The 26,749-nt window shown below is 38.1% G+C and overlaps 1 protein-coding gene, 1 long non-coding RNA gene and 1 pseudogene across 6 annotated transcripts; all 3 read left to right on the forward strand.

Moving 5' to 3' along the window:
- The first annotated feature begins 3,221 nt into the window (after positions 1–3,221).
- Positions 3,222–3,773, forward strand: LOC137958637 (photosystem I reaction center subunit N, chloroplastic-like; annotated as a pseudogene).
- A 2,358-nt stretch (positions 3,774–6,131) lies between these two features.
- On the forward strand, positions 6,132–17,279 carry LOC137958630 (uncharacterized). Of its 5 annotated transcripts, none has more exons than XM_068805703.1 (16): positions 6,132–6,277; positions 8,150–8,615; positions 9,076–9,316; positions 9,859–10,136; positions 10,823–11,002; positions 11,207–11,986; positions 12,094–12,188; positions 12,281–12,343; positions 12,439–12,527; positions 12,670–12,717; positions 13,657–14,325; positions 14,671–14,745; positions 15,240–15,310; positions 15,390–15,447; positions 15,796–16,033; positions 16,144–17,279. In XM_068805703.1, the coding sequence occupies exons 2-16, from the start codon at positions 8,197–8,199 to the stop codon at positions 16,800–16,802; spliced, it is 3,963 nt and encodes a 1,320-aa protein (XP_068661804.1). In that variant the 5' UTR covers positions 6,132–6,277; positions 8,150–8,196; the 3' UTR covers positions 16,803–17,279. The 5 variants fall into 5 exon arrangements, with proteins under 5 accessions (XP_068661804.1, XP_068661807.1, XP_068661805.1 ...); XM_068805706.1 differs by having other exon boundaries at positions 16,150–17,279; XM_068805704.1 differs by having other exon boundaries at positions 12,281–12,340.
- A 1,649-nt stretch (positions 17,280–18,928) lies between these two features.
- LOC137958638 (uncharacterized) lies at positions 18,929–25,788 on the forward strand. The gene is made up of 2 exons (XR_011114003.1): positions 18,929–19,887; positions 25,305–25,788. It is a non-coding gene; the product is annotated as an uncharacterized lncRNA (long non-coding RNA).
- Positions 25,789–26,749: the final 961 nt, after the last annotated feature.

The following is a 26,749-nucleotide window of genomic DNA, read 5'->3' on the forward strand; positions in this document are numbered from 1 at the left end:
TCACACACACACATACACCTCCTCAAAAAACTCGCCAATTTCTAACTGTTAATGGGTGGGGTATCTTGAATCCGATTACCTGGCGGTTCGGATCCCACGTTGGGACCCAATTAAGAAGTTAAAATCGGGAGCTCTGATTTGGAGATTTTTTAAGGAAGAGAAGTCGGGACGACGAGGGTTTTTCGGGGGATTCTCTGCGCAAAGAAAGAGGGGTTCGTCGAGGGAGAAATCGTTTTCGATTTTGTATGCTAGAAGCCGCAAAGCTTCACCCCTTTCCGATTAGTGGATTCTCGTTTTCTCCCGTAGAGTAGGTTGTCACTGAACCACATAAGATCGTTGTTTTCTATGCCGTTTGGGTTGATTTACTCATTTTCTGCTCATATTTGTTTTCTCTCCTTGATTATATGGTTCATGGTTTGATATTCTCGATTATTATGCTCGGATTTGTGTCTTCGTTATAATAAGTGGTACAGAGCTAGGTTTTCCGATGACGGCACCGGATTTCCATTTGTCCCTCTCTGTTTCCGCTTACGGGAAGAGAGCTCTCTGTCCTGAGTTGCCATTTGGTGGTTTTTTTTTGAAGTGCTGAAAGGAGAAGAAAAAAAAAATTGGGCACTGTTCGTGGTATCTGTCAGTGCCAAGGAGGAAGAAATTTTTTTTTTTGGCACTGGTTGGTAGTGTCTAACAGTGCCGAGGAGGAAGAATTTTTTTTTTGGCACTGGTTGGTGGTGTCTGATAGTGCTGAGGAGGAAGAAGAAATTTTTTTTTGGCACCAGTTGGTGGTGTCTGATAGTGCCGAGGAGGAATTTTTTTTATTTTTTTTTGGCACTGGTTGGTGGTTTCTGTCAGTGCCAAGGGGAAGAAGAAATTTTTTTTTGGGCATTGTTCGGTGTTGGATTCTGGAAGTGACAAGAGAGAAGGAATTTTGTTTATCAGAGAGGTCAGAGAGAAAATTTAAGCCATCTGAGCATTTTTTGTGACTGAGGGTATTTTGGTAATTATGACTGCAAAGTATACATTAGATAAATTTGATGGGCAAATGAATTTCAGTTTGTGGCGCGTGAAGATGCGTGCCTTTTTAGGACAACAAGGATTCCACAGAGCATTAAATGGAAATGAAAAGTTTCCAGCTACGATGTCAAAAGAAGCCAAGGAGGATCTTGACATCAAAGCCCTTAGTTCCATTCAGTTGTGTTTAGCCGATGAGGTTTTGCGGGAAGTTGCAAATGAGATGACAGCAGCTGGTTTGTGGCTGAAGTTGGAGAATATTTATATGACTAAATCTCTTACGAACAGGCTGTATTTGAAGCAATGCCTTTACACTCTTCGGATGAAGAAAGGTACATCTATCAAAGAACATCTTAATGAGTTCAATAAGATTGTTATGGATTTGAGAAATATAGATGTTACCATTGAAGATGAGGATCAAGCACTGATTGTGTTGCGCTCTTTACCCCCATCCTATGAGCACTTCGTTACGACTATGCTCCATGGGCACGATACCTTTTCTATGGAGGATGTTAAGGCATCTTTATACTCTAACGAGTTGAGGAAGAAGGTGTCTACCAGTGGGAGCGAGGAGCAAGTAGATGGTCTGTTTGTTCGAGGGCGAACGAAGGAGAAGGATTCTAGAAGCAGTGGCCGTTCTAGGCCAAAGTCAAAGGGGAAATGGGGCAAGTGCTTTTATTGTCATCAACCAGGTCATTTTGCAAAAGATTGTCCAAAACTCAAAGAGAAGGAGAAAAGAGAAGAAAAGGGAGAGGTTGCTGAAGATTATTCTGATGGTTCAGAATATGTTCTCACAATTGAGTGCTGCACACTCACAGGATGAGTGGATATTTGATTTGGGCCGCTCCCACCACATGTCTCCTATCAAGGATTTTTTTTGTGACATATCAGTCGGTAGATGGTGGTACAGTTTTTATGAAAATTTTTGCTCTGTAAAACTATTTCGGATTGGAACGGTTTAGATTAAGTATGGCGGTATAGTGAGAATTTTGTAAGAAATTCGGCATGTACCAATTTTGTTTTTTCTCTAGGTTCTCTTGTTTCCCTTGGCTGCAAATATACAGTTGAAGGTGGAGTTTTTTGGAGGTCTGTATGGGTACACTGGTTGTGATGAAAGGGGAAAAAGTTGGTAACCTTTATGTGCTTCAGGGCAGTACAGTCATAGGTACTGCAGTAGGTTCCTTATCTTCAGATTCAGTTTTTTTATACGACTCGTCTGTGGAATATTCGATTAGGGCATATCAATAAGCAGGTGGAGTTTGAGGGTGATAAGTACGACTATGCCAACATGGTCGCTTAGGCATTACTTGTGGTAGAGACCGGTCTGTTGAGAACATCGTGGACTCGCCGTTGCTAGAGGCTGGAATCGTGGAGACTCGCCGTTGCCAGAGGACTGAGAGTCGTTGATTCCAGAGGGAGTCATTGCAGCAGGGAAGTCTTCCAGTGGCTGCAGGCAAAAGCAGAGGCAACAGTGGTTGTAGGCCGGGATTGCAGTGAGGTTTTTCATGTGTTACTAGTAGAGGCAGTAGGGAGTCATTGTTGTGAGAGACCGTTCAGTTTCCAGAGCCCTCTAACTACCGTGAAGCTGTCACGGGTAGTGATGCTACTAAATTCAGACTTTCAGGTTCTACACTCAAGTTCAAGCACGGTTTGGACTTTCGTTTGGTGTTTGCAGTACCTGAGGAAGATGCCCTAAGGGGCAAGGTGGAAAAGGCGATAGACAGGTTCAGTCTTTCAGAGAGGAGTAATAGAATTCAAGCCAAGGTGGAGATTTGTTAATCAGGTGTCTTGAATCCGATTACCAGGTTCGGATCCGCGTCGGGACCCGATTAAGAAGTTAAAATCTCGAGCTCTGATTTGGGGATTTTTTGAGGAAGAGAGGTTGGGATGACGAGGGTTTTTCGGGGGATTATTTGCGCAGAGAAAGAGGGATTCGTCGAGGGAGAAATCGTTTTCAATTTTGTATGCTAGAAGCCACAAAACTTCACCCCTTTCTAATTAGTGGATTCTTGTTTCCTCTCATATAATAGGCTGTCGCTGAACCATGTAAGAGACTTTCTGTGTTGTTTGAGTTTATATGCTCATTTTCTACTCATATTTGTTTTCTCTCCTTGATTATATGGTTCGTGGTTTGATATTCTTGATTATTATGCTCGGATTTATGTCTTCGTTATAACACTAACAAAAGAAAGGAGTCAGAGAAGAGGGGAGCAATGGTTGCTGTGAATTCCAGTGTTTTTTCATGCAAGTACGTCACGTCGGATGCGAGTATCAAAGTAGGTGTACTGTCGGAGCGTCATCGGTGAAGTTGTCGGTGATCAAAACGCATAAGGTGGAGATTAAAAGCTCCGATGCGAACGAAGGGAGGCAAGGAGTGCTTTTGGGGTTGACGACGCTTGTTCTCACCACGGCTTCCTCGAGTTTCCCTGCCAGTCCTGGGATCAATGATGCTTTTGTGAAGGAATTGAATGACAAGAAGAGACTAGCGACGAGTGGAGCGAACTTTGCCCTTGCATATACTGTCGAGTTCGGTTCCTGCAAGTTCCCTGAGAACTACATCGGTTGCCAAGATCTTGCGAATCAAAAGGTTTAGCTATCTCAACCAATTCTGTATCTCATAATTCCATCTCTCTCTCTCTCTCTCTGAATTTCTTTCATTGGTCTCGATGCAGCAGAAAGTGACGTTCCTTTCCGATGACTTGGAGCTAGAATGCGAAGGGAAGGATAAATACAAGTGTGGTTCAAATGTTTTCTGGAAATGGTGATCAATGCGACCATCTCACGGGTTTCATTTATACCCAAGTTCTTTGGTTTTCTTTGTTCTTGTGAAATGCGAGTATCTGTGTTGAGGACTCAGGTTTTTTCTCTGGTTTTTCATTTGATTTCAACAGATTGATATGTATTTCGATCATGAGAAGGGAGAAGACCGTTGTCCATTTGTCATTTCCAAAATGGTCTTGTTTCCATATGTGCCTCAACACTCCGAATTCGACCACCGGTCCAGTTATCCTCCCTTCTTCTGCCCTTTCTTATGATAATAGAATAATATAATTTTTTTGGGTTTTTTTTACCAAAATACCAGTTTGAAAAAACTTATTTATGAAAACAACGAGACCTCAACTTATTTGCAAAACTACCGAACTTTGACCGGTCCACTGTACATGTGGATAGTCAAAGGTGACACGTAAGCTTTGACTGCTTATACGTCGCTACATCATCAGTGCGATATTGTAGATTAACACATCGCTTGCCACGTCAGTATAGCTACACGTATTCTGCCATGTTACATGATAAATTTTTGAATAAATTTTAAAAAAATCAAATACGCTTTTTATTACCTTATATCTAAAATAATAAATTATTAAAAAATTAATAAACAATTAAAAAATTAACTCTTACTTATTTAACACCATTTAGTATCAATTAAAATATTTATTAATTAAAAAAAAACGTTACACTTTTTATTTCTTCATATTTTAAAAAATAAAATAATTAAATTAATTAGATTTAAAATATTTATAAATTAAAAAATACAAAAAAATATTTTAGAGTTTAAAAATACAATTTATTTGTATACTTTTTATTACCTTATTTACAAAATAATAATATTTAAAAATTTAAAATATTTATAAATAGAAAAAATCTAACTCTTACGCATTTATTATGGATTTAAAATATTTATAAATTTAAAGAATCTTACTCTTAAGTCTTACCCATATATTGTCCATTTAAAATATTTATAAATAGAAAAAAATTTACTCTTAAGTCTTACCCATATATTATCCATTTAAAATATTTATAAATTAAAAAATATACAAAAAGTTGTTTTAGTGTTTAAAAATATAATTTATTTGTATACTTTTTATCACCTTATTTATAAAATAATAAATTATTAAAAAATATATTATTTAATTAAAAATCTTACAAAACTTTACAATAATTTTAATTTGGCAAAAATTTCATTAACATAAAATAAAAAATTAAACAGTAAATCACAAAAACATCAATATAGTAATTAAACACCTAAATTCAAATCAACATTATAATTAAATACAATAATTAGATTCAATTAACAAAAACCCCTAAAAAACACCCTCTTAAATCGGCTTCTGAAATTCAAAATTGGATTTGGAGGGTGAGTAGGGCTTCAGTTTTGAGAGAAGGGGGCAACGAGAGGATGTACAGAGGGGAACGGAGAAGAAGAACGAGAGATGAGGCTGAGACGAAGAGAGAGCGGTTGAGAGGGGGGTGTCGAGGGTGAGGCCGAGTGGTGGCCGCAGGGGAGAGGCGGTAGCAGGAGCGAGGGCGAGAAGAGAAGAGAGGAGAAAGATCGAGGAAGAAACCAAAAAATTATAATGAAGGGCTTACGTGGAGTGAACTGACGGGGCGATGTGGGAAATTAATAATGACGTGTCAGATGACATGTGTGTAAAAATAATGACATGTCAGCCTATGTGTTCAACTACCATACCGCACTGACGAGGTGTCAACACGAAAACAGTCAAAGCTTAAGTGTTGCCTTTGACTGTCCACATGTACAGTGGACCGGTCAAAGTTCGATAGTTTTGCAAATAAGTTGAAATCGTCGTTGTTTTCATAAATAAGTTTTTTCAAATTGATATTTTGGTAAAATTCCCAATTTTCTTCTATTATTACATTTTAAAGTTTGAAAAAAATTCTCATGCTAAAAAAACCTAATCTCCTTTCTCAGATACTGCGAGAGCAAAATTAGGCAGTGGTAGAAGAAAAATGAATCTATACAGCAATAGTAAAATATCATTTTTTGGTCACATTTTATATGGATCAGATTGAAACTTACGAATCAGATGATATTTAAATACCTCTTTTTATCAGTTCAAAGGTACCCAAATATAACCCTTAAAAGCGCAGCCACCTCTCGGGGTCCGCACCGTCTAAAACAAACCATCTGAGTGAATGAGCTCGAATATTCTGTAGTGCGATCCTCCGTCGAGACCGAGACAGCAAAGAAGAGGAAACCCCTCCTTAATCCTAATTCTAGTTCCCCACTTAACGCCATTTTGGCGACAGCGCTCAAAAAAATCCACCTTTTTTAAGCTCCCGGGTCCACCTTCTCCCTTCGGCCCTTTCCCAATCTTCATTAAGACATCTCGTGGCAGAACCCGGACAACCCCGCGACTGCTCCGAAAGGGGGACGAAAATTCATATAAAACACACGGCAAATTTCAGGAATTCTCTTTTGTCCAATTTTGATCCCGCCAGATTCTGATCTCTCCATCGCTCAATGCAGGTACGTTCCGAATCGTCGTCCCTTCAAGCCTTGGCCTTTCCTCGGTTTTCAACGATGAATTTGATCTTAGAAACCCTAGGATTTTGTGCTGGAGTACTAGGGCTTCCGACCATTTCGAGCTGGTTAGGATGCTTGTCCGTGATCAATATCTGGCTTATGCTCAAGTGTTTCGATTAAATTTCGCTTTATGTTTTTCTTTTGCGTGCCATTTTGCTTCATTGTGGTTGTGGTTTTTGTTGATCGGAATAAATTCAGTGATGTCTCTGGATCGGTTGTTGGTAGTTACTGGTTGGTGCGATTGGCGGAGTTGGCTTCGCCTTTTCGAGCTTTCTTCGTGGAGCTCATTTCGTTTTGTAGCTTTTGAGGAATTCCAGTTGCTTTTTATCGTTGTTGCTGAGTTTGTATGGTTGGTATTTGTTTTCTCCGTGTAAATTCATAGCATTGACTTTGCTTTTGAGTATTTTTTCTTTAACTGGTTAGCTTCGTTGAACCTCTCTCTCTCTCTCTCTCTCTATACATATATTATATACCCACATATTTGCCTCACTGCATTTTGGTGTACTTTGGACTTGCTGACTGGTCTTCAAATTCAGTGCGACTTCCTCAGTTTGACATTGCCTCATCAATTTTTTCCTTCAAGTCTGGCCATTCTGTTAGTTTGACTGGAGATGCCGTTTTAGCAAAACCTTCGAGATAAAAAGTTGTCATCTACTGTGAGCTGAATGTGACATTCGTTCATACTTTTCCAATCATCTGGTGTGAAATTATCTGCTTGTCACTTGAAGAAACCTCGTTATCTTTTTCTCTTCAATTTCGTATTCTTAAGTCATCTTCTGACAGATGATTTGAAATGGAATGATGTCAATGATATGCGATTTTGAATTTCCTTTTGGCGTTCTCTTCTGTTGCTCGTGTTGGAAAAGTTCTTTTTATGAGATCATTTTTCAGATTTGGTTACTTCACGGAGCAGATATTCCTATTATTTCTCTTAACTGCATTCTAGTTGCTTAGTTTAAGTAGATTTTTTTTTGAAAAAAGTTTAAGTAGATTCTTATGCTTCATTTTAGAAAGATGGCATTTTCTATCTTGCCCTCTCTTATGTGCATTCAAGCAGACAAATGACCATAGGTGGAATGTTTCTCAGGCAGCATTTTCTTAAATGATATTTTTCCATATTGAGCTTGGTTCCACTTCACTCTTGTAGTTTACTTTAAATAGCCACCTTTCCTGATGAAACTACTCTTACTATTAGTTATTCTTTCCATGTTTCTTGCTGCCAATTTAAGTTTTTATATGGTGTAAAGAATTCTTTGTAGTTTCGATTCTCTATGAGGACTGCCAAATTGGCTAATGCCAGATACTTCTGTGGCCAAAAAAGTTCCTACCTATTTGTGAAGCTAATTGGTTACATGGAAGAATTATTGCTTAAAATTCAGAAAAATAAAGCCTCTGTTGGTGATTTTTTTAGCTGAAACTGTTTAACTTGATGTGCGGCTTTGATCACTCTCTTTCTAGTGTTTTTGCATTCCTTATAAATTAGCTTGAGTGAACTCATTAGCTGATTAATGAGTGTGGGAGTTGAGAGACTTAAGTTAAATAACTTAAACGAAAAGAGATGTACATCCATTTTTATCTTTTACTTTTCAATTTTAGCATACCTTTGACAACTTGATGAGTAAATGTTGCTATGCTACACATGTATTTGTTATGTACACTTTCTTCTATGTTTTCTAATTATATTACCCGTCAATCTTCAGAAATCTTGTACATTTTGTTTTCGTTACAATACTTGATGCATGTGTTAAATTGCTCATCGTATGGCAGGTTAAAATATCTTGGTTTTTTTCTTGATCCAGTTTGTTGGTTATGCAGATTAAAAATTGACTGTTGGTATCAGCTGTAATGAGAGATTTAGAGCAATGGCTGGGAGTACAAGATTTGAGTTGGCATCAGGTAGTCCAGAGGGTTCCACTTTCACTGCCACATATGCCAATGGGCAGCGAGCGAACTATGGTAGTACCGCTTTGGATAGATCTGGAAGCTTCCGTGAGAGCATTGACAACCGGATGCTTACTTCTGGGTCTAGCACTTCCAGAGGGGGGGGCACCTCAATGGAGATGCCTCCCCTGACCCAATATTTGACATTGGAGATGTTCACGTTGTCTGATCAGAAGTTTCCATGCTCAGGAGAGTTACGGCGAATTCTCGGTGCTTCTCTTGGAGTCACGTCAGAAGATCATCCATTTGGCACAGCTCTGTTGAAGCCACTTTCTCCAGTTGTAACGGAGGAGCTTAAACGCTTTAGAATGGGTCTGCTTGAGACCTCCATCAAGGCCAAGTAAATGTGTTGCCTTTTTTTTATCTTCCTCTCATTTGTCTTCCTGTTGTTTTAGATATTTTGCGCATTATGTGTCTCTCTAAAATCCATGCATTCTAGATACGGTGCACATTACATACCAAGTACAATTGTGAGTAGTACACAAGTACTGTATGGATCTTTTAGTCTGTGACCGTAAAGTGCTTGTTTCCTTGCCTTTGCACATGAAGTGTGGATGTGAACCACTCATGTTGAGTTACAGCTGTTTCTGACTAAGTTCATGCATTTATCTAGTAGGATGGAGGCCATAGAGGGCCTGATAATCCAGCATTAAACGTCAGACAGTTATTTCTGTCCTGGGAGTCCTTTTGCAAACTAGTAGCATGCGTTCATAATTTTTCAGATTTGAAAAAGATACTTCTTATGGATGCATGAACAGCTTTCTGCCATTAATGCTGAAGAAATAACACCTCTTGACCAGGGATAGGCTCAAAATGATCAATGACTCAACGGTAAAGTTGGATAAATACCGTCACACACTTTTTTCAAGGAAGCGGCAGCGGAATGAGATTGCTAGTGAAAGATCAGGGGGAGCAAACTTGTTGAAGATGGGTAATCAGATTTCACAGCCTCCTTCAGACCTTGTGACTCAAAGGTTGGAGGATAGGACCAAGTCCGGTGTTCCAAACAAGCGTGTTCGAACCTCCATGGTGGACGTACGGGTTTGTATTCGGCATTTTGTCAAAGAAAATCTTTAAAATCTTTCCTTTTCTCTCTTTCTCTAGCTTTGAGAAGCAAATCTTTAAGAGCATTTTTAGATCATGTATATTTGTTATCACAACTATCTTGCCTGTTTCATGGCTGTCTGTGTTGTCATTATAATATTGTGAAGGGAATAGCCTCATGAACATTCTAATATCTTCTTACTTTCATATTGGTCTTTTAGATGTCTGAAAGATCTCTTATGTGCAGATCTCACAGTTTGTTAATTGTGTTATCAGTTTTAGCCAGTTATGCCTTCTTGTTTCTCTCTACCTATTTCATTCTTTCCCCCTTTTTCTTGCATTAAAATGCCATCAATCTGCCCTTGGTTGTTCTGGAGTATCCTATGGCAGATGCTTTCTTTTTTTGGGTTTCAGCAGGTCAGAAGTCAAACATGTGCAGATCTAGATTAGCAGAGGCTTTTCTGTTTTATTTTGGTTCTTATCTCTTATCTAAGTGGTTTAACTTTTGAGATCTGTATCCTTCTATGTTTCCATTTCAGTCAGAAGGCCGTAGTACTAACGTCTCAAGGCAAGGCGTGCTCATTGACAAGGAAAGGGACAATGCCAGGGCCGGGAATGGGGGTCCTGTACAGGTTGAAGATAAGATCAGGGGATTGCCTGCTGGAGGGGATGGATGGGATAAAAAAATGAAAAGAAAGCGATCTGTGGGTCTGGTTGTCACTAGAGCCATGGATGGTGATCGTGATCCCAAACGAGGATTGACACAGAGGCTTAGTAATGAAGCTCGACCACGATCTACTGAGGGTCATGCATTCAGGTAATCAAATTCATACTAGTTTAACATTAAATATCCCAAGATATATTTTTTTGAAGAGTATCCTATAAATGAGTTGAAACATTGAAGTTCCTGTATATGTTGGAAGTATGTTTGACATGACCTGGGGGTTCCCCAATCGCTTATTTTTATTTCTGTAGAACTGTGGACTGATAGTCTGTCCCTGAAATTCATTCAATCTGAACTCAAAGTGTGATAAGATTATTATATTAAAAATACAATTTCAAAGTTTTTATAGAAAGAGATTATTTTGAAATTTGTACAAGTTCAGCTAGGTCCAGAAGTGGGCGATTTCAGTTAGCATTCCATGTCTTGCTGCATACTCTACTCTGAAACTCCAGGGTGTGACTGACAAAATCTCCACCAACCATATTGCTTCCTTAACTCTTTTGAATACCTTGTTAGAAGGCATCCTTTTTCCCTAAGTACTTAAGCTTTTCTTATGATCTTTATTTCTACTTCTCTGTCATAGTCTTTTTCTACTTCACTTACTTCCAGTTTTACCGATTACCTTGTCTACCTCAGTTGGATTGTTCTCTGCTCTCTTATCATAAGGTGTATAAAATGTTCAGAAAAAAAAGAAAAGTTCATAGGTCGCTAAATCACACTTATGTGGTTAATTGATTTAAGCTAGAATTATTGACTTTCCTGGGTTACTGTTCTTTCAGGTCGGGGTCTTCTAATGGTATAATCGGAATTAATAAGTTGGATGCTACTTCTCAGCCCTGCAGTTCAAGCGCTCGGGCAACACCAAGAAATGACCTGGACAACGTCTCTCATCATAGTGAAAGGAGAGATCGAGCTGCTGGACTTGATAAAGAGAAAGTTGTGACAAAGGGAAATACAAAGTATATAATACTCGTTGAGTCCAAAATATATACTTGTGTCCTGATGTTAAATTTTATTTTTTAGCTTTTTATGGTTTAGTTAATCCTTTCAAACTTGTTTGTTAGCTGTATTGTATCTGCAGCAAAATATTTCTTAATTTGGGTTGAATGAGAATTGGTGATAGGTCATGGGTGATATTGACTTTTGTGGTTTGTGGTGCCTAGGCTAAACCTTCGTGAGGACAACCAAGTTGGAGGTCCTAGTCCTGTGATGAAGGGAAAGGCTTCTAGGGCTTTGCGAACTGGGTCAAATGTGCTACCAAACTCATCATCCAACTTTGCTCGTACTCCTGGTGCTCATGATGGATGGGAACAGGCCCCTTGCCCAAACAAAGTCCAGCCTGTGGGTGGGATGAATAATCGTAAACGCCCTATGTCTACTGGTGCTTCTTCACCGCCTGTAGCACAGTGGGTTGGCCAGCGACCACAGAAGATTTCTCGAACTAGGCGAACAAATCTAGTGTCTCCTGTCTCAAATAATGATGAATCTCAGTTACTATCTGAAGCTTTTCTTACTCCAGATATGGGAGCTAGGTTGGCTCCTAATGAGGCCAGTGGCGTACCTGTACTTGGTAGGGGTATATCTAATAGTTCACAGCAGTTTAAATTGAAACTTGAGAATGTTGCATCACCAGCTGGGTTATCTGAAAGTGAGGAGTCTGGAGCTGGCGATAGCAAGATCAAAGAAAAAGGGATAGACAATGGAGAGATGGAGGACAAAAATGTGAATGCAGTTCACAAAGTTGGAACCTTTTTATTACCTACAAAAAAGAATAAGGTTCTTGTGAAAGAAGACATAGGAGATGGTGTAAGAAGACAAGGAAGAAGTGGAAGAGTTTCAGCACAGTCAAGAGTTTGCATGCCTTTAACAAAAGAAAAGGTGGAAAATGCGGCCCTCACTAAGCCTATGCGAGGGTCTAGGCCTGGTTCTGATAAGGGTGAAAGGTGCTACCTCTAGAATATTTCACTGACTGATAAAATCAAGATCTTACTGTACACTTCTTGCATAAGTTTTAACAGTCTTTCTTTGTTACTTTTGTTTTTCAATTCAGCAAGTCTGGTCGTCCACCCACAAAAAAATTGTCTGATAGGAAGGCGTTTACTCGTCCTGGGCATGTGGTGCATAGCAGTTTGTTTGAATTCACAGGTATTACTGAGACAACTGATCTGCTAGTGTTAAATAATTTGTGCTGTTGCCACCATAACCTAAGATTACTCGTGAAATTATCTCTTTTGCAGGTGAATCTGATGATGATCATGAAGAACTTCTGACAGCAGCAAATTCTGCTTCAAGTGCTGGTTGTGAGTTATTAATTGATCTAGTATTTATATAAGGACCATTTTATCTTCAGTATGTATTCAAATTCTTATTGAGTAATTCTTTACCTGTCCTGCAGATCATGCCTGTTCTAGTGCTTTCTGGAAGAAAATGGAACCAATATTTGCGTTTGTCAGTTCAGAGGATATTGCATTCTTAAAGCAGCAAGTAATTTTTTTTTTTAAATATTTTTGGATGATAGGTCATTTTATGCACTAATACCAGATTTCTTTTTAAAAAGTGTAGTCATTCAGTTTGCTTTCTCACTGTATAAGGATTTTATAAAGATTTATTAATTTCTGAATTTCAGATCAGTCTCGTGGAGGAACTTGATGAGAGCTTGTGTCCCATACCTAGTGTGAGTCCACAATGCTATTGTGGTGTTCTGCTGATTTATTAACTTTTGTTGAATATTTTTATGTATTTATTTTTTTTTGGCTTTTTCTTTTTTGGAATAACTTGTTAGTTTTCAACATGTTGCAGTATGAGTGTGAGATACCACCTTTCCTGAGTGATGATAATCATTCTAGTGGTGTATTATCTCCCGTTTTGGGATCGAACCCAGCACTCTTTATCTAAATTAATTGGCCTATCAGCTTCTGTAAGCCAATGTTTTCCAGCAGCAGCACAGTAATTAGAACCCCAGCCTGATATGGATCAAGTATTTTTTAGGTGTAGAAGCTGATTAAAAAAACTGTGTCTCATTCCGATTGTATTTCAGTGATAAGTTTTAGGCCTGGTTGGCTCCAATGTTTCAGGTGCGATAAAGATGAAGTTGGTTGTCTCTTACCTCTGTCCCGTTTATGGCTCATTATCCTCTGTTAAGATTTACTGTGTTTGGTCACTGGATGCTGCTGAATCCAGCATAGTATGTTGTCACCTCTGAATATGAAGTAGTCGTTTTGAGCAATTAATCGTCTGAACTCAAGATGTTTATCTGTTTATGAAAAAAGCTACTCTGCAGAAGCTTAAAATCTGCACATTGTAGGTCCTGGTTTCTATTGTGTTACTACTGTACAAATTTCTATACATTCTCATGCATATGGTTGTATTCATGGTGTGACATGTTCTGCTATGATGGTCTGAATTCTCTATGGAAAAGTTTGTACTAGTTATACTATCCCTGAAGTTTCCTTAGGAGGTGCATACATAGAACGAAGTTCTACACAGCAATTATTAGAATGAAATTCTACAGAGCAATTATTGACTTTACTTGCAAGAAACAACCAATCAAAGAGTATAGTCTGATTACTGCAGTATTTATTTTTGTGTTTATTGACTCTCTTGTCTTTTCCAGGGCAATATTTTGTGTGAGCCTGTGCCATCTCAAAGTCCTAAATTTGGAGAAAGGCAAGGTAATCAATCAAATGGAACAGAGACTCCTCACCAGTCCTCCATGGCGGCAAATTCAGTTAGTGAACCACATAATGCTGAATTGAAAGTAGAAACTGAGAATTGGTTCATAAATATTATTCCTCTATCTCAAAGGCTTCTTGCAGCTCTTATCATGGATGATGAAACTGAAGATAGTGAGATGAGAGATACATCTTATCAGTATGCAAGTGATGATTCTCCTTATGGTAACATCAGCCATATTGATAATCATGAAACTAAAGATAACGTCAAGATGGAGTCTGAAATAGAGTCAGAAGCAGGTCTGAAGATTCAGAAGCATTGCTCAATAGACAGTTTTTCTTGTGATGGAAGTACTGCATCCAATAATTTTAGAAGCCCAGTTGTCCGGGGTCATTTGTATAGTGCTGAACCATGGCAGGAGGAAGATGGTTTGGGTCACTCAGGAGTTGCAGTTATGAGTCAGCATGGACAGAACAGTATGGAAGAGCCACAGATTTTACACCCTAATCATCCTGACATTTCATCTTTGGAATGTAATTATCAGCAGATGTCTTTGGACGACAGAATTTTAGCAGAGCTCCATAGTATTGGCATATTCCCTGAGATAGTGGTAGGCTTTCTAGATGATGCAATAGTTTATTTTGTCTCTGTACTGATCGTCATGCTTCTTTGTTTGCTAATGTTGTTATTTTTGCTATTTTTTTTCTTCATTGTTGTTCATTATATATTTTAACTCACTTGATCTTCTATATGTCATTCCAATCCTTAGTGCATATGCTCTTTCAGAAGTATAGATGATTCATTTCTTCATAGCAATCAGTGTTTTTTGCATTTTACTTCTCTGAGGATTTTTTTCCTTCCTTTTATTCTTTTTCTCCTTTTTTCTGAAATTTAAATCTGTTTTTAAAGTTTAATCACCTTTTTGTCTATCTTTTTTATTTTTCTATCATTCCAGCCTCATCTAGTGGAGGGAGAAGATGAAGAGATAGGAAGAGACATCTCTAGACTTAAGAAGGGTTTGCACCAACAGGTTATCTCCTGTTCCTTTATTCTGGATATCAATGTTTTTTGTTTTGGTAGAAGATATCCCTTTCAGATTTTGGGGGGGGGGGGTGATTTTATCTGGTAATATCCATTGTTTTATTTTCATTTTTATATATGGTTATTCTTTTCCATGTTTTCACAAGTCATTGCCTCTTTTTCCTCCGCAAAGCAGTGTCTTGTGTTGGCTTCTAATTGTATTGATCAAACAGAGCTGAGTTAAGAATATCAAACGGAAAAACCATTTAAAAGAAAAAGCCAGTTTGTAAACGTTTTTGCTACAATATCTGAGCATTAGATTTGCAGCATTAGCCTCCTAGAATGAATTTAGTGTCAGATCCACCTGGTCTTCCATTAATTGGCCAAGCATTATGGTTTTCTCTGCTTTTAACCACTATTCTGTGTACTCAGCTTTGAGTTATCCGATTAATTGTTTCTTTCTCTAGAAATTAATTGTGTTATTTAACTCTGTCCATTTGGTAGGTCCGGAAGAAGAAGGGACGACTATACAAACTCGAGAAGACTATTCAAGAAGGGAGAGGGACAGAAGAACGGTAGAGCTTCTTTCCACATGCTTCACGATGTTGATCAGTTATTTTGTTGCCTAACATACTAATACATGTAAGCTTCCAGGGATTTGGAGGAACTTGCTATGAACAAACTTGTTGAGATGGCTTATAAAAGACATCTGGTAAGAATTTCCTTCATCATATATTGTCTAGAAAAATGCTAACTAGCTGCTCTATTTGTTAAGTGAAGATTTTGAAGAATAATGTTATGCTACTACAGGATTTATATATAACTTCTAAGTATTTTATTATTGATCTTTTTTAATTTCTTAGTTTTCAATTTTATCTTTTGTGTGGAGACTTCCTTTTAGTTCTTGTTATTGGTGGATACTTGCATCATTTTTATTTGGAAAGAAGCTTGCAAGCAATCCATTGTGTATTGTACATTTCATGAACCATGAAGTGCTCTGTGAAACAATCCTTAAGAAAAAAAATGAACTGATTAGCTTTGTGATATCCTCTCCTGACAGGCCTCACGGGGCAGTAATTCAAGTAATAAAAGTGGTGTCAGTAAAGCCTCAAAACAAGCTGCCCTGGCTTTTGCCAAACGGGTACTTGCTAGATATAGAAGGTTCAGGGAGACTGGTAAAAGCTGCTTCAGTGACCCACCATACAGAGATGTAACCTTCTCTGCATCATTAAATAGTACAGAAATGGGAAATCAGTATGGTGAAATTCATAACTGCCAACCAGATTCTAGGGGTTCTGGTATGTTTCTTTGATCTTCTCTTTTTTATTTTTACTTGTACTAGAGAGATGTTCCTGTTTAGACAAGTTGTTAATCATATTTTTGTTGTGTTTATTTTTAATTTTTTTAGCTGCAGGAGCAACAGAGAGGCATGGGTCCATCAATGATAAACTTGAGAAGGTCCAGTTAGACACATTTCAGCGTGTTTCGCATCATGAACCCATACCCAAAGGTAAAAAACGGGAAGTACTGCTTGATGATGTGGTTAACTTCTCTGCTGCAAGGGCTACATCCTCCATGGGCAACAGTCTATTAGGTGGAGCCAAAGGAAAGAGGAGTGAAAGAGACAGGGATCAGAATAAAGAGTCAACCAGGGGCTCAGTTGCTAAAGCTGGTCGTCCAATTGGTAGCAATTTGAAAGGTGAACGAAAGACTAAAACAAAGCCTAAACAAAAGACGGCTCAGTTATCAGCTTCAGGAAATGGACTTGTTGGCAGGTTTACTGAACCATCAAATCCTATGGTACCATCTGTACGAGGTTGCAGTGAGGCAATGGCAAATAGTAGTAGAAAATTAAATGGAGGAGCTATTGACTCTTCTAAGGATACTGAGGACCCTATAGACTTGACCAACTTACCTCTTCCGGGAATGGATGACCTAGGTGTTGGAGTTCTTGGTGGTCAGGGCCAGGATCTGAGTTCTTGGCTGAACTTTGATGCAGATGGGCTACAAGACAATGATTTGATGGGCCTGGGGATTCCTATGGATGATCTAAATATGATTCTTTAAGGGAGGTTCACTAAGATGATGAAAACCTGGTTCCCTGTATATTTGGGAATTGAATAGAAACTTGCTGGTAATGCATAATTTTGGAGTGGAGGTGCATGTCTGAACAGTTGATGATACAGCTAACTAACCGACCCTTATCTAACTCCTTTGAGTTAGAACTTGTAATTATTGTTGTTTATTCTTTTGTATACTTCTCTGAGGAAATTCAAAGCAGCATAATTGTCTTCCCTCATTCTGGGAAGCTAGCCCTCCCTTGTACCAAATCACAACATGTATCACAACCCTTTATAGTTCTTGTTGCAAGATTTTTTTTTTTTTTTTACAGGTTGGTGCTTAGCTGCCTTCTTTTATCAATCCAACAGATCCTGTATTCTCAATTCCCATACAAGCATGTTGTTCAATCACTTCCGGTGGCTCTAGCTAGATTTGTGTAAAGAGGTTTCAAATCATAGCAAATAGATGGGGTTGTTTCATCAACTTGAGTTAAATTGTGCTACAAGATTTGGGTTCTTGCACTGGCACAGTTTCATCTTGCCACTGGCATGTTGGGGCGTGCTATCAAACTCAAGGCTGCTTGTCTAATTGAAGAATATTTTTTGTTATATCAGTAAAGGTAACACTGTCTGAATTTGAGACTGTGTACAGTAGAGTTAGCTTTATCTTGTAAGAGAGTTTTAGGATTTGAAGGGCTTCTGCCTAAACAGTTGTTTTAGTACAATAGGCCATATTTTTGTTTTGGGTGCTTCACTTTAATGCGAGGAAATTCAAGTTTTGATGTCTTTGCTTACATTTGAATGTATGTTCGAACAATTGGTTTAAAGAGGAAGCTTTAGCTAGAAGGCAGACACTTCCTCCTTACAATATATGGAAATAATGTCTGTTTCCATTCGACTTCTTTCAATGAGAACATTATTTGCTGGTTGTCTGTCTGGTGGTGGAAAATCTTTGCATATACAGGATATGCATGCTTGGAACTCTTTGCAGACAACCACCTCTGGCTAGATGCTGCAATAACAGCAAAAAAAAAAGTTCGGATGCTTCATCTGGGCCTATTGCTACCTCAGGTAGTTTTGTTATTTTTATTAGTTTTTTAAATATTTTTGTTTGGTAGTAAATGCATAATGGACTTGCTTTTGCCTCGTTAGCAACGTTTCCTTTGCTCTAAATCCTCCTGGCTTTCCATATTTGTTCAGCTCTTGTATTACATCTCCATTTCAGAAATCTTTTTGTACAAAACCATGTAGTCAAAACGTTCTTATTCTAGCGACTGAACTGACTGTATGTTTGTGCTCAGATTAATTGGAGTTACAGGTGGCAGTTACATCCTTGGCTGTTGCAATGGCACTGCTCTTGTGAGTTCTGTTCTTTTGCCCTTTCAATCATTGTAGTTCTAGCCACCCATGGTCCTTGGTATGCACACTGATGTATGATAATTGAGCCGTGTAAGAAGTGGCCAGCAGAATGTTGGAAGAGGAAATCCATGGGTTGCAGCTTGATTAATCAAAGTCACTGCTCACCTCTGTCACCAGACGGATGGACTTCCTTGGTGCTCATTATATAGAGCCTCCTTTCAGCAAATGCTCAAGGATGGAACATTGTTACTGGTTGGGACGACCGGAGCCCCTACGATTATGAAATCCGGGCACGAACAAGAACCGGTTTTTCAAGGGGTTGATGAAGGTGTTGTATGTGTTACTTGGATTGGCTGTGTAGATTCAGTGGAAAAATCTGTTATTTTCTCCTTCAAGTTAATTTTGTACACTCCTTTCAGAATTCTTTCAAATATTTGCTGTCCTCATGTGTTGCCTTCACATAAACCGCAATCAAGCACTGATTACAGTTGGCCAGTTCGTTGTTTATTATCTGGCGATGTGCTAAAAATCTAAAGTCTCTCTTTCTCTATCTATCCTGCATTTGATGACTGAGCTGAAGCTCGATATCTGTAGCGCCCTATAGTAGCTCAAGCACAAGTGCTATCGGTGAATCAAAACTACGGTATCAGTTCATTTTCATGCAATGTACCGTTTTGATTTTTGCTTTAAAAAAAGAAAAGCGTATATTGGGGGAAAATGAACATATACCATGATGGGACTACAAGGTATCGTTTTCAGTCTCAGCTGTTAACTATTATGTGGATAGGTCTTCGCAAAATTAGGAGACATCTTCCTACGGATGGTTTTTCAACTTCAGCTAGCAAAGGGGGAGTCTGACCCAGATTAGAATTTAGTGGAATAAATAAGAAATTCTTGCTTTGCCGCTGGAAGTTTGAACAGAGAGATGTGGTTCGACTGATTTTCAGGATTACCGAATCCAGTAGTAAGTTTTTTTTTTTCTTTTCTGAATCGCTCTCCCAGATACCCACGTCGGAAGTTGTGCTTTCTTTTACAACCGTCGCCTCGAGCTCTTTGTAATCAGTGGAGTTGTCATCAGGATCGAACAACGAACCTTCGAACCGAGTAGGGGAGGTTTTGTTTTTCGACTTCTGGAAGTAGAAGGAAGACGTTCTCTTAGAAACAGAACTTTAAAACCGAGCAGAAGAAGGGAATTATGGGAATTTCTCTGCTGGTGGCATTGAAGGCAACTCTTCTGTTTACGGCATTCACTTACGTCAGAAATTCTGCCTGGAAATGGTTTTCTTTTCTCCTTTTATACGCGTCTTTAGTGTCTTTTTTAGTCTCTATAGCATCTCATACCGCAGTTAACCTTCCTCTTCTCCTGGGAAAGAGATCAGATGGTTCTTTTCCCATTTGGTCATTGATTATATTTGGTCCATATTTCGGATTCGTTCGGCTTGTTGTGTTTGTGAGGAGACAGAAGAATAAAGAACCGGCCTTTAATCAAGTATGCGATGGTGTATATGTTGGAGCGTGGCCTTCTTCTTCAGATAGGTTGCCTCCCGGTGACCCTGCAATCATCGATTGTACTTGTGAACTCCCGAGACACCCTGCTTTTAAAAGAAATGCGTATATCTGCATACCCACTTGGGATACAAGGTCCCCCCGACCATCAGATGTTGAATCAGCTGTCCGTTGGGCTTGCAGGAAGAGGTCTCAGAAAAAGCCAGTCTTCATCCACTGTGCATTTGGTATTTGTTATTCAAGTTTTCTGTAGATATTGCATTCCATGTTTGCTCTTCAAGATTCTGTCTGTATGTCTATCTTGATTTTGATTTTTCACATTGATATCAGTGGTTCCTTTGCCTAGAAACTGGGGCCAACCTTTGTTAACAATTTCTTTCGTTGCAATGGCTTTTATAAAGTTTGACCAAAATTCGTTCTCCATTATTGATTGTATAGTCAAGAATGAAAGCTCGATCTGTAGTGTTACACCCATGTCCATTTTTTTCGCTTTAAAGTAGAAACTACACTTCATTGTAAGTCAAATGACCAAAATTCTTCATTTGCTAACATGAAAGATATGTCGTGGCCATTCTTTAAATGAATGATAACTGTTGAATAAGCAGTATCTTTCTTCTTGCTTCTCTTAGAAATTAGTGTAGATCTCTCCTCTTTTTTTCTTTTGGAGTGTTAAGTCCTGGATTATACACATGATATGTCAAGATACACGAGCAGAATAACATTTATATCATCTTCTTTTTCTCACTGCTGTTTATGCAGTATATGGTTTTTGCATTGTCGTGGTGATATTGTCGTTTATAGCGGGAATATTCTTCAACTGGAGCTTCCGACCTTTGTAATTGGTACTATGGCCATTACTGATTTTGTGAAGGTTGACGAACAGTAGAAAATAATCTAAAATAATAGACGATGCTATTTTAGGGCTGCTACTTATGAGTGTGGCTTAATTTCGAGTTTGTCTATTCTGAATGTCCTGGTTTGGATTTTGTCATGACTGAGAACGAGGATAACATGTGGCCACTTTTTGGATCTCTGGAAAACCATTACTAAGTTCAACCTGATTCTGTATACATATTGCCTAACCATAGCAGTTCAGTGAAACTTCCCTGGTTGGGGAGTTGGGAAAAGTTTTCTCTTTATTGTACGGTAAAGGAGGAACTACTGTGATTTTTTTTGGGAAGAAAGTGAAAAAAAAGCACTCTCTATATTGTACAGTGAGGAACAATTGTGAACGTTTTTTTTTTTGTTTGGAAGGTGAAAATTTTATTCCATTGCGAGGCTATTGTGTTGTTAGTAGTCATTGTTGGGATTATTGGAATAGATCTGCAAAATTGCTCGGAAATTCGCTTCCCTATAATTGTTAAGTTACTAGATTTACAATTTTTTTGTCTGTGTATGTAAATCAGAGTGGAAGCAAAAGGTTCATTAAGTAACAGCTATTTCAGTCGTCTTTCTGGTAACAATAATGATAGTGAATGCCTAATAATCAGATGAAATTTTCTGTTGCTAACGGAAAGTTCTGAGAATTGCCAACTGATGTATTTGTGGTAAAACCAAATTCGGAAGCATCTTGCTTAACTTATGGTTAACTTTCCCTTGTAATGTGAATTCTTATTCTGGTTTATGCAGAAAAGTGTAAATCTAGTATTTGAAAGCCATTTAATGTCTCAATAGTTTAAAGATTTGGAAAGCCTTTTACTTTATCCAATTGCTCAATTTTTGCATGAGCTGATTAAAGCAGCATGATTTTTCTATGCTCATGAAGTCTTAAAGATATCTCACTGTCCCATTTAATTACATCTGTTAGTGTCAGTAAAAATTCTGTGGTTGTTAGATGTAAAAAAGGTCTCCTAACTTCAGTTAGTCATTCTTGGGTGGACCTAGGCACAACTTTGATATGGTCAGAGCAGTGTCTCTGTTTTGGTAGGCTCAATTTGTACCCATTTAGTTCATACGCCATTTACTTTGTCCATATCCTAGGTTTTTTGTTTGTGTCTTGAAGCTTGGATGTGGAGGGAGTGTTAGTGGTAATAATCCCACATAAATTAATGTCAGAAAAATCCTGTGGTTGTTAGTTGGAAAAGGGATCTTAACTTCAAGTAGTCTTTTTCGGATGGAAACTTTAATAATCTGAAGGTTGAGGTGCTAAATATTTCTTCTCTCTCTCTTTTTTTTTTTTATAAAGATTTAAATATTTCTTCTCTGTGCAGAATATTTGTCAATTTCTGAAATATTTATTGGATCAGATATCCAGAAATTTTGCAAAGAGTAAAAATTGATTCTGTCACAATGCCTTTGACAGGAAGGTGGTTAAAATATGAGGCTTTTTGTTGACCGTCTGTTGAGATATTCCCTAAGCTTCCTTTGAGGCTTATCTTATATTCTAATTCTTCTGGTCCTTGAGAAATTTTAAGTGTCTCAGAAATACAGCAGCATCATGGCTTAATTCAAGGAATGCTAAGTTGAAAGCTTTCTCTAGATTCTTGATAACTTTGAGTTTAGCAAACAATAAGGAAATTACTATCTGAACACAAATGTGTTGGATTAAAGGGCTTGTGAAGTTAGGTCCAAAGTCTATCATAAAATGTTTAGTCAAGTTAGGAAGTCTCTTTCCCAACTAATAAACCATAGATTTTTTTTGCTCATTGGTCTATGTGGGAGTATTCTCTAACACTCCCCTCACGTGTGGGCCCTCTTTGTGGATCCTGCAGTGGACATTTTGTATGGAGGCCCACTTACGAACACTTGCTCTGATACCATATGAAGTTGGGTCTAAGAGCTATCCCAAAATGACTAGCTAAGTTAGGAAGCTTTTTTCCCAACTAATAAATCTAAAATCTTTCTGCTCTAAAATCTTTCTGCTCATTGGATTATGTGGGACTATTGTCTAACAGGGCTTGTAATCTAACGCTTGTGTAGGAAGCATTTTGTAGGCAATTATTCTCTTGTAAGAAGTAAAAGCCTTCAACTAATAGTCACTAGAGATAAATTTTAACATGCTGCTTAAGCAATTTTAAACTGGAAATGACTTCTAACGAAATAAAAACTTATGGAGCAAACACTTTGTAGTTCCTACTTTAGAAACTCAAGAATTAACTAAAACATGAATTTTTCACTTAGACTTTCTAAGTGAGAGTTTCAACTAAAATTACATATTGGGCTGAGCCTTCTCTTTCGTTTTTCATTAATCTGATGTTGGGGTGTTCTTATTTTTGTAAACATTCTTGGGCTGATTCTTTGACATCAGGTTGTATTGTGTTAGTAGACTTATAAATGAAGTGCATTTAATCTCTTATTGGAGACTGCTCGAGTGAGGTGGTGACAAAATGGAAGGTAGCTGGATGATGAATTGCTGATTATGAGATAAACTTTTATTAGACTTGAGAGAGGTAATATGAATTATTGGCTGTCCACATCAGGTTATTTTGTGTTAGTAGACCTATAAATGAAGTGCATTTAATCTCTTAATGGAGACTGTATAAGTGAGGTGGTGGCAAAATGGAAGGTACCTGGATGATGGATTGCAGATCATGAGCTAGACTTTTATTTGACAAGAGAGGTAATATTAGCTGTCCATTGAGGCTTTGCTTTGACATTTTGAAATTTTCATAACCAAGCATTCTATCTGTAGATGGTATTCTACAAAAGAAATGACATTCGCCAATGTAGCACAGTTCTGAGCAGGGCCCCAACTTCCCCTTGGGATGACTTGTCTCTACTCATTGTTGGAACATAGAAAGTGATAGTTATTGTTTTAGGTGAAGCAACATATAAAAAACAAAAGTAATTTTTTAGATAGAAATTGGCAAAAGAGTGTGGGAAGGGGTATACAAGAGATTGTATCTACTAATGCAAATCTCGAACATACAGTGATTCGTCTTCTCTGAAAAAGATAAATAAATTAGTTAAAAAGTTGAAAAAACAAAAACAAAAGTTAACTTATTTTCATTGATTTGGAAGGGGAAGAGGCTTGTGATACGGTACTTTGCATTGTTTATTCCTTCTTAATTTGAAATTATGATTAATTTCTTAAGCCTGAAGTTGATAACTTTCTACCTCCAGACATGAATTTTGTTTTTATTGGCGACAATAGTAGTTGAAAACCACCATTCTATTGGAGAGTTTGTTTGTCACTCCTTTTCTGCTGGTCTTCCTCCCACTTTGCGTTCAAACTCTTGCATTTGAGGATGCTCGAAAGCTAGTCTCATAAACTATTACATGGGGACGCCATCAATGCCTTCTAGTGGTGCTAAGCATGTCCTTCCAAGATCTCTTTAGCTTCATGAATTCTTTAGTTGAGGAAACTGAAGCCTTTAGTAATGGTCACCAAGTTTTCTTTCTGGAACTGTTCAAGCCCTCTAATTGTATGAGCACACAGGAAACCATCTAAAGTGCTGCTTGGGTTCCTGCCATGCAGACTCTAGCAGAAAAAATGAAACTCTATGGGAAACACTGGCAGCATATTGTGATTTCCTTTTACATATAGAACTTTATAAATAGATTTATTTTCTGATTTGAAACACTGCTGGTGCTTTTATGTAATAATTTGTCATATGACTCATACCTTTTTTCTCATGCTATTGTTCATTTATTTATCATCTCACCTTGTAATTTTACTTACAGGGTATATCAACTTCTTTTCTAAATATCTTACCGGCACACATATATGTGCTTGTAGCAAAATAATGCTCTAAGCTATAACAGAAATTCAAGGTGTCAAATGGTATAGGATATGCTTTCCAGACCCTTTACATTTTTCTTGTGCAATATTGGTTGAAAATCATAAACCAATGTTCATATATCTTTGTTTTTTTTATTAGACTAGTCATATAAGTTGTCTATAACTATAGATTCTCTGGAGTCAGGGATAATAGGGTAAACACTTCACGAGTGAATATATGTGTAAGAAAGTTTTACCTTTTTCACTTTTGTAAAATGGTGATGGTCAAATTGGACCACATATACTTGGCATAAGAAATCTCTTATCAGTTTTTTGCAGTGGCGGTTCCTTGAGTATAACCATCACTCTTTGAAGATTTTATTTGAATTCCTGCTGTCAAAATTGAATATGAACTTCTTTCCTTGGGATTGCCTACCCAAAATGTTTAGTGACTGACCTGATTTGCCAGGACCTATATTTAGTGCTGAATTTTTTTCCACTGTATGCCCCAATTAAGACAATAACAAGCAACATATGTCTAATCACCTTGAGGACACTTAAAAAGTAAGCTTTTAGAAAGAGAAGACTTGCTAAAGATAAATGATTATTAAAACATATCTGTTTTTCTTTTTAATTGTTTTTTGGGGTATGCCTGAGACTTATAAGGAAAGACTAATAGACTAAGACATTAGATGGGTAACAGATTCTTTTTTTTTCTCGAACAAAACATAAAATACTAGTCGATTCTTCTGGAGATTCAAATGAAAATACGGATGACAATAACAGGGCATTTTATATCCAATCTTTATCTTCCAGCTTTTCTCAGGTTTGACATCATTGGGCACTCTCCATCTTGCAGGCTGATGCTATTGATTCCCTGTTCTTTTGAATTACTGTTGTTTGTGGCTTGTGATTGTCTATAATAGCTCGTTTACCTGTTGAGAGGACTTCAATTGTATCGCTTATGATGGGCCTTTGCTGTAGGTCATGGGCGAAGTGTTGCAGTAACGTGTGCCATTTTAGTTGAACTAGGAGTGGCTGAAGACTGGAAACACGCAGAGAAGTTAATCAAAGACCAAAGACCTTGTATTCGCATGAATAGACTTCACCGCAAGACCTTGGATGAATGGTCAAAATTTCGGCTTTCATCCGTAAAAAAGGACTCAAGTGTTAGTGAGGTTATTATGAATGATTTAGCCAAGAACTAATTTGACTCGTTTGAGAACCAAGGTGTGTGACATTCTTTATTTCTTTGTGATGTACTCTCTCTGAAGCAAGAGTGATACTTCTGGCACTTCTCAATCATCTCTGCTTATCTACTTTTTATTGTTTATATTTCTTGTTTACTTAAGTACCGCTGTTTTTGGGTCTCTTCTCTTCCTGTGGCACTGATGTATATGTATATCATCTGTAAGGAGAGGTTTCTTCCTAGTCCCTACTGATTCAAATGACATTATGAATTGAACCAGACTAATGTTGTAGGATCTCATGGTCCTTGGTGGAGTTCTATAAGAATCTGTATTACTCGCTTCACGTTTGAATCTATTGTATTTTGTAATATTTCAACAGTGGAGAGGCTCTTGGCTCACATGTGTTGTAGCAGGAAGAGCTCCATTGGTTGCAGCTAATTGATTTCTGTGTTGGTGTGCCCACGTATAAAGATGATTTGGGGCTCCTCCAAAGGACAAGAAGTTCATGGAGAAGAGCTGATGTCGGCTCTCTTTTAGAGTCCTAAACAAAGCAATCCAAACCTACTTCCTCCAAGCTGCTCTAACAAATCCAATAACTCGGAACATCTCCACTGTAGCAAAGATAAAGTGACAGAACACCAGACGCCTAAAATGGAGTAAAATAGGCCTCGAAATTGTCTTTGACGAAGAGGGACGGGGACACTAAAGCACAAAAATATGCATGACCCAGTAGTAAAGGGATGTGATTGACAAGTGGGTATTTCAGATAATGACGTGCATGTCTCAAGTGGGAAGCCAAACACAAAGAAAGGCGCGCACAGAGGAAGATTCATCTTGGACAAAGACTTCTTCAAGACATTCCAGCCCCGCTATCTCCATAATTTTCATCATTCTGATGGTTGGTTCAGAAACAGGAACCCAGAAGGTGACCTTTCACTCTTTCAGCTGAGAACTGATAAAGGGGTTGGCGTTCAGGCCACGTAGTTTGCCGTACCGGAAAACTGTACTTCCTCGTAAATATCAGTGTCATACAGGTATGCCATGGTAGCCTTTTTTCTTAAACGATCTTCAGGTGATGACGCTTTGGTGGGGTTCTGGATCTTCTGGTTACCTTTTGGCAAAGCAAATGCAGCTGGATACTTATCTTTTAGTTGTAGAGGCAAGAAAGGAGACAAGTATGCCACTCTTATGCCTTTGTTATCTGAACAATGCTTTAGAGCACCTGGGCAGCTTTTTTTA

The sequence above is a fragment of the Aristolochia californica genome, unplaced genomic scaffold (assembly GCF_029961685.1).
Source record: "Aristolochia californica isolate CCGP_79_NKW_82.1479 unplaced genomic scaffold, dmAriCali1.0.hap1 SCAF_3, whole genome shotgun sequence".
Taxonomy (NCBI): Eukaryota; Viridiplantae; Streptophyta; class Magnoliopsida; order Piperales; family Aristolochiaceae; genus Aristolochia; species Aristolochia californica.